The sequence below is a fragment of the Lagenorhynchus albirostris genome, chromosome 2 (genome assembly GCF_949774975.1).
Source record: "Lagenorhynchus albirostris chromosome 2, mLagAlb1.1, whole genome shotgun sequence".
Lineage (NCBI taxonomy): Eukaryota > Metazoa > Chordata > Mammalia > Artiodactyla > Delphinidae > Lagenorhynchus > Lagenorhynchus albirostris.
In genome coordinates this window covers 181,022,898-181,040,646 of record NC_083096.1, presented here as the reverse complement: position 1 = coordinate 181,040,646, position 17,749 = coordinate 181,022,898, and the positions used below count along the sequence as shown (strand labels likewise).

The window sequence follows — 17,749 nt, the reverse complement described above, 5'->3', positions numbered from 1 at the left end:
TGGCCTCAGCGACTAGTTTCTCCATTGGTCTGTTCTTAACGTAGTCATCTAGTGTCTGCGTTAAACTTATTTATTTACTAATGTTAGGTGATGGATTAAAAAATGTGCAGAAAATCTTTCTACAAGAGATAAGATATTGCCGGCCGCCGTAACACTCCCGGCTCTTTTTGCTTTCTTTCTGCTTTTCCTACTTTTCAGGGCAGAGCTCGGGCTCCCACACCATATATCCTGATTAGATAGTGGATATTACTAAGGGGATGTTTTTTAAGCCTATCATTGACACATTTAATTCATTAGGTACCATATCCACAAGCAGTTTTTGCATGGCCATACCGCCCCGCAGGGGTGGGGTAGGGAGGGTGGGAGGGAGGGAGACGCAAGAGGGAAGAGATATGGGAACATATGTATATGTATAGCTGATTCACTTTGTTATAAAGCAGAAACTAACACACCATTGTAAAGCAATTATACTCCAATAAAGATGTAAAAAAAAAAGAATGTAACAAGGTGGGAGGGAGACACAAGAGGGAGGAGATATGGGGATATATGTATACGTATAGCTGATTCACTTTGTTATAAGGAGAAATTAACACACCATTGTAAAGCAATTATACTCCAATAAAGATGTTAAAAAAATAATAAAAAAATAAAAATTCTCTATGATAAAAAAAAAAACATGGTTAATCCAGGGAGCTGCAATAAAAGGTGAAAAATTATGTCCCAGCAAATGTGGAATATTGCTCTTCTGTAGAGACTTTTACTGGTCTACGATATCTTTCTTCATAAATTTTTCTTCTGCTCGGTTCTCTTGGTAACTTAACCATTTGTTGTTTCCAGACCGCAGAATGGCTCAATGATCCTCTACAACAGGAAGAAAGTGAAATACAGGAAAGATGGGTATTGCTGGAAAAAGAGGAAAGATGGGAAAACGACCAGAGAGGACCACATGAAACTGAAGGTCCAGGGAGTAGAGGTAAAGAGCAGACAAGGCTCCCTTGTTCTGCAGATGGCATTTCTGGGCTGCAGTAGGATGGAACTGGTTTTGGGTCATTTGATGCCAGGCACTTCCTGTCAACAGTATTTTGTTTGTCAAGACCCTGTTTGTTGTTTTTCTTTTTTCCTAACTTTTTACCCTGTGTCGCCATTTAAGTTTTCCCTGAAACCAGATGTAACTAAGACGCTCCTGTTTCTTGAGAGTCATTGGTATACAGATTGGGATCAGCAAGATTCTCGCAGAATCACAAGGAGCCTCCGGTGCCTTGAGAGTTTGGGAGGAAAGAGGGAGCTGTGTAAGGCATCTCCCTCTTGAGGTGGCCAGGGACGCCTCTGTTGAGCGGATCCCATGGGAGTGGTGATCCCCAACCAGAGCCTGGCTTCCCTCTCTCTATTCACAAACCCTTCCATTTCCCACTGGGTGTTGCAACCTCAGGGAGCTCACAGGTATTAAGGATAACAAGGTGTGTTGCAGGGCTGGGACAGAGGTGGGCACAGTAGAAGCATCTTGGGATGTTGTGCAAACTTCAGATTGCGGGAGGACAGGGTGCAGTCTGGTTTCCTTGGTATCGTCCTGACCCCACGTGCTCTCACTCTGGAGGAGCCATGGAGACGTCCCCCGGTTCCTCTTTTCCATTGTTTGAGGGCCTGAGCCATGTGTCACAGCGGGAGAGAGAGGGTGTGAATCGTGGTGCATTCTGGGCAGTGAGTTGGTGAGCACCCACTTCTCTGCCTTCCCTGGTGATCCTTGTACAGGATCTTCCCCGGGAGTATGCCAGCTGCTGTCCTGGGCCAGGAGCTGGGAAGCTGGCTGTGAGCCACCTGGGAATTCACAGTGGTCAGAGAGGGGTTCCCAGAGTCCGCTGGTGCGTTGGGTCCTCCAGTGTGTCAGGGTTAATCTCCAGGACCCACTCGAGTTCAACGGCTCACCCTCCACGCCGACGTGCTTTGTGATGCGCTTCATCATTATGACGTCCTGTATATTAATCATGTACTTTTACGGCTGTTAAAATAGCATCCAATGGCTTTTATTCTATTGCTCCACAGAGGGAGATAACTTGGGTTTTACGCTTTTGCGTTTTTTTTTTTAACACCTAGTAACAGTGCTTTATGATGATGAACAAAGAAAAAGGCGGGATAGGAGAAATCCCAGTTCCCTGTGTTCTCCTGGGCTCAGTGTTTGCACGGCGCGATAGAAGCAACTGCACGAAACATTCAAATGCAGATTACCAGAACACGCTGCTCCAAACCCAACTCCAGGGCTGTGACTGGTGATAGTGCAAACAGATTAGCCATTGTTACCGACACTGAGGGAGGTGGGGCTTTGCTTGTATCCTCCTAGACGGAGGAATAGATAGAAAGCGAGAAGTGGGGGAGGGGCAAGTGAGGGGCCGCTGTGCCGTGGGAATTCACACCCAAACCTCGCCATCAGCCCCCATGCCTGTGGGCCTCTGGTATATTTCATCTCCGTAGTATGTAAATCAGGAACTTCTGGTTGTAAGTAACAGCAGGGTGGGATTCTTCCTCAGCAGCAACCAAAGCTCAGGGGGAAAAAAAAAAGCCACAGTGTTCCTTTTCTTCCCTCCTGTTATAAATTAGAATCCTCACTGGATGGAATCAGAATGGTTTATGGTTATTCTTAGGCCATACTTATGTTCGGAGTTGCTCGTGGCTTCCTCACTTGCAGTCTAACATGTAGACGTGTGTGTGTGTGGGCGGCCTGGACCCTCAGACCACCGAGGAAGGGGATGGACAAGACAGTGCGGGGTTTCCATGACTTTCTGGACGTGAGCAACAGCCGGGCAGTAGGAACGGGAGGCGGGCTTGGAGGAATTTAGCAGCAACACAAGGGGTGTGTTTTCAGGTTCTTGGAGAGTGAGGCCCCAGGTGGGTGTGAAGTGTGGTGGTCGCTCCCATTGGGCTTGGGGAGCTGTCCCATTGAGTCGATCAGCAGACGTTGACGGTGGCCCCTACTCTGTGCAGCGCCCTGTGGTGTCTACTGAGAACATAGGAGCCGCGTTCTCTGCCCCAGGGACTCGCATTCAAATCGAGGAGGTAGCCGTGTCCATACCTACAAGTCATGAACTGTACTGAGTACAGAAGGCTGAGCGTTTCAGAGAAGTGTCCTGGGAGTTCAGAGTGGCCTGGGATGATCAGAAAAGCTTCCTGGGTGAGATGGGTCATAAGTTAAGCTCTTAAAGTTGGGGGGGATTGTGTGTGTAACGTAGTGTTTCCTAGCTTAACTTTCTCTCTTAGCCTTCGGATTCTGAGATCCCCTCTTCCCTTGGAACTGCTCTATAGTATTCAAGTGTAGAAGCATTTGAATCACTCCTTGGTCGGTGGACTTTTGGGTTCTTTCCTGGTTTCCAATGTTACGATACTTCAGTCAACATTCTCATCCATGTCTGCTTGTACACGTGTGCAACCCAGACCTGGCATTGCTGGGTGTAGGGTCTGAGTATTTTCAGTTTAACTGGATGCTGTCAAATGGCTCCCAAGTGGCTGTGCTAACTACCTGCCCACCAGCACTGAGAATGACCATTACTTCTGCACCCTCTCCCACGCTGATGGGTGAAAGATGATACCCCGTTCAGTTTGAACTTGGGTTTTTCTTAGTTATTCGTGGGGATGAGCTCATTCTCGTGTTCATGGATGTCCTTTGCTGTGGATTGCCTACCATGGGCATGATTTTTAAACAACCCCAGAGGAAGATTTATCTGGCAAGAGCAGCCCCACATCTCACCGACGTTTCTCCTGCATTTGCTCCGATCTGGACCAGTGGCTGGGAAGCCCAGTTGTCATGCAGGGGCAGTAGGCAGGTGGGCCTTCCCACCCGGGAAATTGCATCTCACAGGAGGGGGCTTCCCAGTTTGGACTCTGCTTCCTTCTTCAGTGGATTCAGTCAGGTGGTTCCCACTGACTTAGTACATATATCATGCCAGGTAGGGCGCCAGCCAGCTGCCCCTACTGTTGGGTGAGGCAGACAGTCCCGCCCAGGGTCTTGGAGTTGATTTTCTACCACTCTGGCTGGTTTCCTCAGTTCGAGGGCATGATAGATATTCCGATCTACCATTTAACATATCACTTGCTATAAGCCTTCCCTCAGGCCAGGGAAGCTTCCAGCCCTGTTCGTAGAGCTGCTCAGAGGTCTGGCTTCTTTTGTTCTCAGAGACTGAGGCCCCTGGTTACACACGGCAACTCAAAGGCACATTGATTTTCTCATCCAGGCCCAGGACGGGGGCAGCCGCTTTAGAAGTTGATGAGCTCTTAGGTCCGTGATTAGTTGTCTTGTCTATAAGCCAAGGAGAAGCCAGCTCAATAAGGTTTCCTGGGGTGACAGAGGTTGGCAGGGAGGAAAAAGAAGGTGGTTGTGATGTCAGCATTTCATCAGATGAAATCTCAGCAGGCCTGAAGCGGGTCCTGCTCTCCAGGTAGATTGATGCCTGCTGACCTGGGGCCTGGGGTGTGCGGGGAGAGGACCTCTGGTGGTGGGGGGAGCACTTCCTGAATGCAGAGAGGCACACCTGGTGCCCCCGTGTCTCCACGATCACCACGCCATGGGTGGGATGAGCTGGGTGAAGTCAGCCCAAGGAGATGTTGTTCTTTGGGCCAAGCTGGAAGAGTACTTTTCAAGTTCATGGTGCTCTTCTCTGGCCCCAGAAGCCTGCGGGGCTGTCTTCTGCCCTGTCCTCCCTCACCCCTCTCTCCTGAAATCGCCGGGTGTCTCAGAATCCGGGCTGTCGACTTCCTGAAATCGCCGGGTGTCTCAGAATCCGGGCTGTCGACTTCCTAGCCCTTTCACTGCTGGGTTCCCATGACAGGAGCCACCCCTGGCCACAGGCTTACAAATGTCCTGTACACCATCTCACTCGGCCCTTCTCAGAACGTCCACACCAGGTACATGTGACTACACCCGTTTCACACATGAAGAGATGGTACCTCGCGAGGGCTTCTCTTGCCCCACATCCCGCCACGAATCAATGCAGAGCTGGGACGTGAGCCGAGATCCGCCTGGCTCTGCAGCGTGAGCGCTTGCCCTGGGCATTCTGGCGGGGTTTTGGGTCAAGTCCAGCACATACCCTTCGTTCGTCAGCCAGCTGTTGAATGCTTTCTACCCACCAGCACTGCGAGAGGTGCCGAGGATGTAGTGATGTCAACAAGGGCACTCCCCTTCTCATGGGGACAACTTTATCGCGGGGTCACGAGGGCTGGGATGGAAGACTTACGAGGCTCTGGACCGAACACATAGCAGGGGCGCCTAAGGCAGACTTGGTCTTAAGAAACGACGTAAACGCAGGGAACCAGGTACTGGTGAGGGCTGGACAGTGAGGGCGTAGGGATGGAAACGAGCGATGGGCAGAGACAGAGGCTGCTGAAAAGTAGCTAACATGATTTACAGCAACAGGGGCCCAGAACTGTGACGTGTGAGCATCTCTCTCAGCCCTTTGCAGACCAGATACTCCCCCGTCTGGGGACGAGGCTCTCTGCTCTGATCACAAGGCGTGCCTTGCCGTGACGTCCTGCCTTTGGAACCGATGCGTGGACATTGCACAGAAGCTGTTGGCTTGACTGTGGGTAGCATGGAGAAAGGCATCCTTCCCCACTGAGCCCGTTCCGAGGTAGACAGGTACCCCCTGGCCTGGATCATCTGCCCAGCAGAAATGCCAGCCATTGCCTCTGACCAGAATTTTCAGCAGTGAAGAGAGAGTTTGGTTTTGCTGACCTGATTGTGCTGCCTGAAAGAATGAAAAGCTGCTTTGACTTCTCAACTAAGTGCCTGAAAGCTCAAAGCCCCGTCTTGAATGGGGAAGTGGCAGGCAAGGTTATGTTTTTGGACATGGCCTCATTAGAAGTGATATTCTTTATTTGGACACTTAGACCACGTATTAAGAAGGAAAAAAAAAAGCACCTCTTTTAAAAGTAGGAATGATTTTGTAGTTACCGCATTAGGAATTAACAGGGCATGAAATAACTGTCTGCCTCGTGGCGATGTCAGATCATTTCAGCTCCGCTTGCAGCCGTAAGATAAATAGGTATCTTGCTTGCAGCTGATGGAAAATATTTAAAATAGCCAACCACAAACATGCATGGTGCCCAAATTGGGTTTGGGAAACAGCAATGAATAGATAAGGGGTAAGCGAGTGGGCTGATGAAACAGCTGAGTGGCAGAAGCTCACAAAAGGTCAAGTGAGTCTGCATGTTGCCACTCTGTGCTTTTCAACAGAATACAGATTTTTTGCTTTCCTTAAACGATTGTGTAGCTTTGGTCTGTGGATGTCTTATTTCACCCCGTTCTTCTTCAGACTTGCCACGCGCCCACTGGTCTACACCGTATAATGTGTCCCTTGCTCAGAACCTCTTTTCCCCACGTCTACGTCAAGACTGTGTTAGCCTTGTAACTTCTGAACCTTCTAGGGCATCTTCCCTGATCTGCAGTCAGAAGAAATTCTCCCCTGTCTTTCATTGCCATAGCGCTCCGTCTGTACCTTTCCTGAAGAGGTGTTCTCTTTGACTCTATATGAGCTCTGTCCAGTTCAACAAACATAAATTAAGTATCTAGTATTTTCTAGATACTAGAACACCTCTATCTGGTATCTGGATACTAGGTGATCTGTTAAGCACTCTAGAGAGGCAAGTAAGACAGAGCATCCTTTTTTTAATACTGTTTTTTAAAAATTTTTTATTTATCTATCTATTTATTTTTTGGCCGCACCGCGAGGCATGCAGGATCTTAGTTCCCCAACCAGGGATCGAACCTGTGCCCCCTGCATTGGGAGCACAGGGTCTTAACCACTGGGCCACCAGGGAAGTCTCATGAAAGAGCATCCTACTTGGGAAACTTTCAGAAACATGAAACTGGTCATGGCAATATGATGCGGTGATTGTTGCCATGGAGAAATGGTGTTAGAACGAACTTGTTTCCCTCTCTGAGGACAGGGTCTGATCAGTCACCCATGGGAACTCGTTCTGAGCAGTGGGATCTGCTGAAGGACCACCTGCCTTCACAGGTACTCCTCATCTGAGCCTCAACCCAGCCCGGCCGTTCAGTCACGGCAGCATTTTTATCCCTACTGGTCCCATGTCTGAGACTTGAACCCAGGTTCAAGTCCAGTCCTGGCCACCCCTCCCGTCTGGTACCGAGAGCTGTGGTCCAGGTGTCTGGTCTCATGACTCCAGTGCAGGGAGCCGCTCTGTTTAGCAGCAGCTCAGAGGGTCTCCCAGGGCTCTCTTCTGACTTTTAATCATCGGAATTTTTGTGCCGCATTCTGCTGGCATGCGGACACGTTAAAACTTAATTTCCTGTTACCTGGGTGTGTTTCGGTGGTATCAATTCAGGAGCTCAAATCCATAGTCTTTCCTTAATTTCTAATTACTCAGCATCCCTGGTGACATGTCCCTACACAATTCATATGATTAAAATTTTAGCTGATAAATAACGTAAGCTACCGACGTTTTAAAGTGGCAGGAGCACCCTGTCTGTTCACAGTCTGCTGGCTCCCAGAGGCCTGGCCAGGGTGCTGGTTTTGCTTCTCCTTCTTCAGCTTCCTCCTCCCTGACCACAGCCAGCTAGTGACAGCAACAGCAAGGATGGTGTGTATCACTTAGTGAGCTCCTATTGGATACCCGGTCCTGTACCCATCACTCTATAAGCATCACCTCATTCAGTGACTTGGCAACATCCCTTTTGGGTAGGTACTGCCCTTATCTTCATTTCTGTAGCAGTAATTCATTTCCAGGAGGTTAAGAAATGTATCCAGGGATACCTAGCTGGTTAGTATCAGAGCCAAGATACCGTCCCAGGTCTGTTGCTTCCAAATTCACAGTTTCCTCATCACTATTCCTCATTGGCTTCCAAAACACCTGGATCCCCAGAAGACGTGTTATTGGTCCACAGGGTGCTGAGAACGAAGGGTTTAAGATCCAGTACTGAGCACCCTAGCCTGGGTCATTGTCAAGACTGGGGATCAGGAAAGCCTTTAGGAGAAAGGATGGGCCCCCTTCTGGCCACTGGGCTGCCCTTCCTCATAACTCGAACCAGTCAACGAGGAAAGAGCCCCTACCTCGCTGGGCCTCCAGCCCAGGAACCTGGCTCCCTCAGGCCACCAGGGACTGCGGAAGGCCTGGATGCCCCTTGCCGTCCACTTCCGGGGTTGGGAGTTCGTCCTCCAACACTCTGAATACCCTGCATGACCTGCCTTAGCTCTGACTTCAAGTCCTCTAGGAGCCTCTCATATTCCCATGTCAACCTCTGCGTAGGGATAACAAGTTATGTTCATTTGCTCCCACAATGAACTGCCTATTTCCATTTGTCCCGAAGCTACAGCTTTCAAGCTTCCAGGATATTCTCACTCTGGTGATAAGGGTCTGTGTGCTCACTCTCCCTGTGTAGCATTGCCAGATTTAGTGTGTATGCACACACACACGCACACGCACACACACAACACACACCCATACACATACGTGAGAGACAGATGCCCAGTTACATTTAAACTTGAGTTAAACAAAACAAAAAAAAGATTTTTTAGTGCAAGTGTGTTCCATGCAATTTGGGGGATATACTTATACTAAAATGTGATCTGTTGCTTCTCTGAAGCTCACATTTATTTAGTCCTGTGTTTTATCTGGCCACCCTCCCACCATCAGAGCAGTTTCCTGGAAGTCTTTGCAGACAGAGATTTGCCTACTTGGGTAGTGGTCTCATTGAAGACTCGCAGAACTGAGTTGGTTTCTCTCCAGACGCATTATTGATGCAGGAACCATGAAAACAAGGACAGATACTGGCCCCGGCTTAGGAAAGAAAGCCTTCACTGGTTAGCTAGTGAAGCCACGTGTGGCCAGGCCTGGGCCCCTCCTGCCCTCTCTGGGAAGTGAGTCGTGGGAACCTCCTCTCTCACTAGGTCTGCCGAAGCCCAGGTTCCATGCCCTTATAGGTTCTGCCTCGAGGAATGCAGGCCTCCTGCCGTGGTGTTTGGAAAGCAGCTTGTTAGCGAAAGAGGTGCCAGGAAGATTTTGAAGGAAACGCGTTTGTAATTCCTGCCTTCCTTATATCTCTGGTAGGTTACAGCATGTACAATACTTCGCAGTTTCCCTTTCAGCTTGGTTGTAGCCTTCCTGAGGTAGAAACTCCCCGTGAAGGAGGAGCCACAGAATGCCAACTTGCTATGCTGAGCCTGTATTTAATCATTATCATAGCAGTCTCTTAATATCATTGCAGATTAGCCCACGAGGACATGAATGGAAATTTGAGCATATTCAATTACAACGGAAACCCTTGAACACCACTGTCAAAATTCACCCAGGGCCTTCCTCTGTCTACGCCTCCACATACAGCAGGTACGGAGATAGACATTACCCAGGCCACACAACCTTGATTTCGTAAGCATAATTTGTGGCCTCGTCTGCAAGGTGGGGATGCCTTTTAAGAACATGATATATCTCCTACCCCGCCTCAGTAAATGACCAGATTTGGTTGTTTGCATTGGGTAAAGGATGTCTCTGGCCTCCACTTGACTGAATAGTAAATTATCCATCTTCTGCACATCTTTCAATTCCCTAACATTGCTGGAGAAATTTACTTCTGTCATCGGTAGCTGCGGCTTGTCTCTGATGGGGCAGTTGGTGCTCAGAGGGTATGAGTCTCCAGCCTCGTCCTAGAAGAGTCACACCCAGCCCCCTTTAGTTGACACCAACACAGGGGAGTATTGTGGCTTGCAGAGTAATCAGGCCCGCGTCGCTCTGTCTGTCCGCTTCCCACAGGCCAGCAAAAACCATGGGGAAATAGAGGCGCCGTGAAGGGCTTTTGTGCAGCCAGGAGTGGGACAGAGAGAAGCAGTACTGCATAAATGAAGGATGGAGCAGCCATTCACACAGCTGCTGGGGCGGGGGCTGCTTCAACGGCTGCTGGCTCTCGTCACCTGGTTTCTTGTGCGAGTCTGTTGGGGTTTCTGACTGCTAAGCTGCCCTCCACTAGCCCTCCCTGGATGCGAGGCCAGAACTGTAGATGGAAAGCAGGTGATTTCACGAAAGAGCACCTTTCTGGTTCTTGAGTTTTTCTTCCAGAGAGATGAAATGACCTTGCATTTCCCTTTTGTTCTTCTTTTTTTTTTTTTTTTTTTTTTTGTGGTACGCGCAGGCCCAGCGGCCATGGCTCACGGGCCCAGCCGCTCCGCGGCATGTGGGATCTTCCCGGACCAGGGCACGAACCCGTGTCCCCTGCATCGGCAGGCCGACTCTCAACCACTGCGCCACCAGGGAAGCCCCTCTTTGTTCTTCTTAATTCTAACACCTTGTAATGCCGTGTGCCCTTCAGGGTTTGCCTCTCCTTCTTGTTGCAAAACTCCTGCAAAAGCTGAGAGCTGCACAGACACATATGCAGTCACATGGCTGCTTGCTCGCCACCGTGTGGTCCATCAGTCAGCAGCACCAGCCCACCTGGGAGCTCATTAGAAGGGCAGATTCTCAGGCCCTGCCCCGGATCTACTGCATTTGGAAAAGATTGACACATGCCATCCTCTTGTTGTTGGTGGAGTCCTCCCTTGGTGACTCAGTCCTAGGCAGGTGGTTTTTCTAATCTTACCTTAAGAAAAAAGTAAAGGAAAATTTTACAAGTTAGTCTGGTAATTCATTACTTGACTCCCAGCATCTTTTAAAAATATCTCACTGAAACCTCTGATGTTTGAGCCTGTTATTCCTTGGCCATGAAGGGGAGAGAACAGCAGGTCTCTGGAAGCAGAGCACACAGCGAGGCTGCCAATGACTGAGCAGCTGCCTCAGCTTCTCTCCTCCAGGTGAAGTAGCCCTGCTCTCGCATTGATCCAATGTCCCCCCTGTAGCCCAGTGCTTGGCGTGGTACCTGGTACACAGTTGGTGCCCAATAAACACTTTTGAATGAATGAATGAATGAAATGATGTATTTCTTCTGTGATGGGCTGGACAGTACAGGGATCCCTCACTTTTCGAAAGTTCAATTTACACCATGACACTTTTACAAAAGACCTACATTTGCACCTGTTTTCACTAACCGAAAGAAATCCAAAGAGAATTTTCGCTTTTAGGAAAAAAGGCGAAAATAGTGTTCAGTGTTGGTTTTGCAGCAGCTGTAGTAGAAGATACTGCACCCCGAGCAGAAGGAGTGACCCCACCAAGCTCCTTCCTCCAGGACCACACTCAGCATCTCGGCATCCAGTCACCAGAGCTGTGACCTGGGTCTGAGCATCTGTGCTTTATCTCCATTTATTTTGTGCTTTTTTTACGTGTGTCCTAAGGTAACTGCTTCTTTGCCTTATACCATTTCAACTTACAAAACGTTTCATAGGAATGCTTTACTTTCGGATAGCAGGGAAACCTGTAAATAGTTTCAGTTTTGCTGGCCAGAGGTCTCCATGGCAACTATTGTAACGTGAAAGCAGCCATAGGCTATGTAATTAAGGAATGGGTGTGACTGTGTTCCAATAAAACTTTATTTACAAAGACAGTCTGGGGGCCAGATATGGACCGTGGATGTAGTTCGCCCATCTCTGTTCTAGGTTACAGCAGCAGGTTCTAGAAGGAGGAGGGGGCTATGGGGACTGGTGAGAGATGGCAGGGGATGATCAAGGACTGGCCACCAAACCCTCTTACGGACTTGAATCTGAGCACTAGTGTGTCCTAGGATTCATGTTTGCAGCCTGACAGTATTCACACTTAGCTTATAATTCTGCAAGGAATTAACAGTTTTTTGCACAACACGCCGACAATCACATTAGTGTTGTTAGTTGTGTTTGTCTTGGCGAAGTTAGGGTCCCTCCTTTCTCTTGACTTTTAGTGGCAATCGGGCTTATTCCACGGGGCATGGGATAATTGTTCTCCATCTGAAGAAACTAGGCAGAGCCTCCTGCAACGGGCAGCTTGGGGGTGAAAGCTGGGAAGCGTCCTGTCTCTCCCATGAGCCCAAGGCACTGCTCCATGGCGCTGCAGAGAAGGCGGGCAAGTCCCGGTGATGCGCTCTGAGCTCCCTTGTCCAGGGACAGCTGAGCCAATGGTGTGTGGCCTTGCTGAGACCAGGTGGGTTAAAGGATCAGGATCTCGCGGAAGAGAGAAAGGCGGTACCGCCTGCATCTTTGGGCTCAAAGTGCTTCGAAAGCAGCCTGGATGTGTTTGACGTGCCAACATCCCCCTAGAACAGAGGCTGTGGGGAGGGTGCAGACGGTATTTGTCCATGTTTAAGTATTTACATGACAGCATGAGAAGACCAGGGACTTTCTCTTTCATCTTGGATCCCACGATTTACATACAGGTTTCTGATGAATGCAAGCGGTAGACATTTATTACAAAAGTGTAAGAAATGTTGACTCTTCCCGAATTGATTATTTAGAATTTATTTTATTAAATATTCGAGGTGGCGTGTGATAAACTGAAGCACTGCTGGTTTGCAGCCTAATGATTCATGTATCTGTGGCAGTGATAAGGAAATCAAAGACTCGGTTTGCCATTTCAGGGGAAGAATATGGATTACTATTAAATCCGGAATGGGCCCCTTGAGAAGCCTTCCTTAAGGGAACACATGTATCAATAATTTCTTCTTCATCCAAGAATCCTAATGTTTATGGAAACATAAATTCTAAGCAAGTGGCTGTGGGTTTTTTTCCTCCCTTTGCCTCCTTCCATCCTTTCCTTAGAGATGATCTGCTTTTATCCCTCAGTTAGTGTCTAGTGTTTACAGTCCTTTAACATCTGCATCTTTGTTTTCCCATTTCTAATTCTTAATGCCAAAAAGCTCCGCTGAGGTCTATGTATTTCAGCACATGAGGTGCTGGTGGAGACCAAGATAGTGCCCCCCCTTTGCTTGAAATTTCCTAAAAGCTTTGATAAATCTTGGAGGGGACTGTGAATGCGTATTAGACCTCAGAACTCCGATGGGTTGTAGGATGTTACCCTGAACCCATTTTTGCAGAAGCCAGCAGGAAGCCAAGCTTATCTGGTGGGCTGCATCTGTAGGACAGCAGGTGGGAAGCCTTGGGACTCCGCCTCTTCTTAGGTGACAGGGGTCCGGGGAGGGTTAGCAGACACCGCTGAAGGCAGCGCAGGTGTGGCCATCCAGCCGTCCCTGCAGGACAGATAAGGCAGAAGGAGCTCCCAGGTGACGTGCAGCAAGGATGACAAGTCCACTCGCCTTATGGTGACATTTCGAAGGTATTAGCATTGTCTCGAGTTTCAAAATACTCCATGACTTCGTTCTCTTTCCAAAATATTAGACAGATGGTTAAATACCATAATCTTTTCCGTAGGAGACTGTGGGAAATGAAATTGCAAAACCGCAAGAAGCCTTATTTTCCCTCGATTCCTTCCGTGCACCGCAGTGCAGCAGAAACGCAAGCTTGGCCCTTTCTCAGGTGTGACGCCCTGACTCTGGTATTTTACTTAACCCCCTCATTTCTCTGTGTGTTTTTATACATGGAATTAGACCTAATTGTCAATGTAATGCCGTATTAGGTTCCGTTTCCCCCAAGAATCCACACTGAACGGCTCAGCAGTTACTTCTCACAAACAGGATCTGCTTGGCTTTCCCCGGGAATAATCAGTCCGGGAGGAAGTGAGTTTGCCGCTGACCTTTAATTCCTTAATTGCTGTGAAATAGTTGAAAGAGTCTTCATTGACAGCCCCCACCTAAGGGTGGGCGTAGTGAAGCTGCCCTGGTCTCTTTACAGCGGGGCTGGGTTTGGTTGCTCTGTTCTCATCTAGTTCCCTGCCCCCGGACCCTGACCCCTCTGCACTCCCCTGAAGAGGGTGGCGGTTTGGACGATGCTTCTGATTCCCTGTTTGTCAGCTTCCGTCTCTCCGGCACCGAGCACTGTGCGGACTCAATTCATATTTCCCAAACGACGGCAATGAACGTGGAGGGGAGCTAGCCCATCGATTTCAGGTCTCCCCGGTGACTGAACCGAGTCTGCCAGTCCCACGGGGCTGGGGTCAAGTGCGGCAGCCTCGTGCTGGCTTGAAGAACCATCACGTTTGCCTTTTCCTGAGAGGCGGTTAAGTAAACGTCATGGAAGTAGCTTCCCTCCCAAATGAATGAACACCTTCAGATGTGATATGAAATGTTTGGAAATGCAACGCAGCACGGCATTTTGGCCGTATATATATTTTTTCCTTTCCCAACACCTGGCAATAAAATTTTCTGGCGAAATGCCAGGTGAGTGTGCGCCTCATTATGTATAGTAACTTCGTCTATAACTTTTTTAAGCCCTCCAGATGGAAGCATGGGATAAATCTGGAGAGCTGGAGAAGGGAAATGAAAATAAATGCACTAAGAAATAAAGAATCTGTTTTTTATACTTTCTTTTGCAAATAGTGTTTGCAATGACATATTGTGAAGGGACTGAATTATAACAAAAACAGAAATGAAACAGAGCCCTGGGGTAGGAAGAGCAATTGTTACATTTACTGTAACTGATATAATGCAAAGGAATGCTTTTTACACTCAATTAGCTTGCACATTGTGTTGGACACAAACCAGAATGTAGAACATTTTTGGGTTTTGTTTTACATGATTAAGGGAGTGAGATGAAATAAATTCAGTAAATTACCCTCCTTTCCTTTTTGGTCTGGGGTATTTTTGGTTTGCTTTTCTCCACCCCTGGTACTGAATGAATGAGGGGGTGGGGGGAGCAGGGGCCCCCGACCCCTGTTCCCAAACAAGATGGTCCTTCCAAAGATCAGCGGGTTTTCAACAGAGTTCCTTCCTCTACCTTAGGGCCATCTTTGGCTGCATAAACAAGGTTACGAATCAGAGCTATTTACATTTGGTATTTGATCGTATTTTGTGCTTTGACTATCAGAAAAGGATAGCAAGCATGATAGAGGCTAACAGATGTTAGCAAGCATTTAGGCAGCAGAAGTATTTCCAAGGCTGTGTATTTCAAGCTCCTTGTTTAATTTATTTTGCTTAATTATCCTTTCTTGCATTTTTAATGCTCCTAATATGATAATACTAAGAATTGCAGTATGTGATTATGTATTGCTCATTTTAATATATGCTAGATGCGAGGGAAATGTGGGTTGATGTCGGGAACAGATAGACTTGGGGGACCCAGCCCTGTGCCTTCCTGAGTTCAGCTCTGTCTCCTGCAGGAGGGGTCCAGGAAGAGACTGGGTCTTCTCTGCAAATGATGTAGAAAAGCATTTCTCAAACTTTAATGTGCATACAAGTCCCCCAAGGATTCTGATTCTGTTGGTCTTTGTGGGGCCCTGAGATGCTGCATTCAGAGCAAGTTCCCAGGCGGTGGTGAGGCTGCTGGTCCTAAATCATACTTGGAATAGTGAAGATGGGAAGACGTCAGGGAGTGAAAATGACATCGGTTGTATCCCACAGGCTGCTGAAAAACTAGTACCCCCTGCTAGTTGAAAATAACCAACACCCACTGACCGAGCCATGCCTGGGGCACAGGGCAGTTTACGCTGGGCTCAGAAGCTGTGGTCAAGGGCCCTGGTCCAACTCCCATCTTTTCAAAAGATCATCTTTAGTTTTATATGTGCAAAAGGAAAGCCACACCTGTGGTGAACTCAGTGATTCTGTGTTTTATATTCAAAACCACAAATACTAATAGGAAAACAAAGGGAGAAACTTGTTAGGTATAATATCCAGTTATAATTATTTTTACTCCAAAAGGCATGTCAAATAAATAATGCAGTGTATGTTACTTGTAGAAAATGCAGCAGCATTAGTTAATTTACATAAATTATACAACTCATTATCTTTGTTTATAAAAAGCCTTCGCAATATTTTGGCTTATGGATCTAAAAGGGGAAAAAAAAATCTCATATTTCAGTTCAGTGTAATTTTCCTTTCCTGCACAGTCACCTTTTTATTTATTTACAGAAAGAGCATCTGTTTGACAGATCCCCTTAGGATTACTGCCCTTTCCTCATGATGAATGGAATGCATTAAGTCTTAGTTTTGTTTATAAAAAGCCAAATAAATTCAAGTGAGTTAACCCAAGCATCCAGAGAGAGCCCTGAGTGGCAGTTGTGGTTTCCTCTGCTGGCTTTGTCTGACGCCGACACTGACGAGCACGCCTGCAGGGTGGGTAGGGGGCTGCGGGGACCAGGGAGCAGGGTGTCCATGCCTCCTCCTCGTTTTCTCTGCCGGTGCGTTCTCCGTTCTCTGGCAGCTTGGGTTGGGTGCCGGCGTGCCGCCTGTGGGCAGCTGGACCCTTCCTGGTGTGTGGTCCAAACCAGGACCTGGGTGTCACCCCTGAGCACCTGAAATTTGCCTGGTCCCAACTGCAACATGCTGGACGTGTAAAACACACACTGCATTTCCGAGACTTAGCATGAAAAAAAAAAAACCATGTTAAATAACCCATTCATATTTCTATTGATTACATGTTGAAATATTTTAAATATATTGGCCAAATAAAATATCTCATTAAAATTAGTTTTACCAGTTTCTTTTTACTGCTTTACCACTTATCCCAGGAAATTTTAAATGTGGCTTATATTGTCTCTCCACTGGGCAGCTCGGGGACTATCCTATACTGACCAAGAGGCTGGGCCCTAGATTCATTTTGAGCATGCTCATCGTTTAGACTCTGCTTCTATTCTTCTGCCGGACCCGCATCAGACTTTGACTCGTAATCAGAAACTTGGGATGCAGTGCAGTAGGAAGGGTCGGTCTTGTGTGATGGTGTAGCTGGAGATTTGAGGGACACGTGGGAGAAAAACCGATACAAGAAAATCGAGCTCTTTTCTTTCAATGGCGCTTTGGTGCTTCTAGCTTAAATATTAAAACCTTTGCCTGTGGATGGAGGAGCCCAGCTCCCAGGTTGTTTCAAGTGGAAAATGATGAATCCTAACTTCTCTTGCTCATGCAGACCCATCAGAAAAGAGAAAAGGACTGCCCCACGGCGCGTCTGCGGAACCAAGGCGCACATGCCAGAGGGGGGAATGATGGACACCGTTTCATTCACAGGGAAACCCGGGCCCTGCCAGGCACCAGGATGTCTGGACTTACGGCATCAGCATGTTCAAAATATAACCCAACACCAGCAGGCTTCCGGCTGAGGCCACTGTGGGGTTCACTGCAGGCAGAGCCTAGGTCCCTGAAGCCCCAGGCACACCCCTGCCGGGTCCAGGTGAAGCTCTTTGCCTTCGTAGCATTTGGGAGGTTAGAGACAAAGTGATTTCTGTCACTTTTTAGTTGTTGATGAATGATGCACTTCTTCCATCATCCACCCATCCATTCAAGAAACATTACTATAAGCCCTGTGTGCCAGGCACTTGGCTGGGCACTGGGGATACAGTGAGGCAGAAAGCAGATACGTTCTCTGCCCTCTCAAAGCCCCCCTGACTTAGTGCGGTGGGGACAGGCACGGCAGAGGTAAGCAGTTAAGTACCTCAGGACCCCCCCTGAGAAGTGCTGAGGACGACAAACAAGGCACGTGTCAGGTGGAGAATAACGAGTGGGCCCTGGCCTTCGGTGGTCCGGGGGCCTAAATGAGGCAGGAACAGTCAACCCATGACTTCAAGCACAAAGGGCCGTTGCCATGAAGAACTGGGGCAGGGCCTCCTCAGACAGGACAGCATGACGCCCCAAGGCTGGAAGGACCTTGGTTTTCTCCTGACGGAAAGGGACCAGTGTGCTTGGGGAGCAGTGGACAAGGTGGCGTGAGGTGTGGCTAGAGGGGCTGGAGCCAGGTCGCATGGAGGGTCAGCTGCGGTAAGGATTTTGGATTCTGTTCTAAGGGTCATAAGAAGTCACTCGTGGGATTTTAGGAGG

At 48.3% G+C, this 17,749-nt stretch overlaps 1 protein-coding gene across 3 annotated transcripts in view; it reads left to right on the top strand.

Annotated features, from left to right (window-relative positions):
• CAMTA1 (calmodulin binding transcription activator 1) overlaps positions 1 to 17,749 on the top strand; it is an 893,482-nt gene that overhangs the window by 445,104 nt on the left and 430,629 nt on the right. For 2 of the 3 annotated variants that reach the window (XM_060141561.1, XM_060141564.1), the window contains exon 5: positions 838 to 973. In XM_060141561.1, coding sequence (XP_059997544.1) covers positions 838 to 973 — 136 coding nt within the window. Of the gene's footprint in view, positions 1 to 837; positions 1,182 to 17,749 lie in introns of those variants that run through there. The other variant, XM_060141565.1, reaches the window with a different exon arrangement.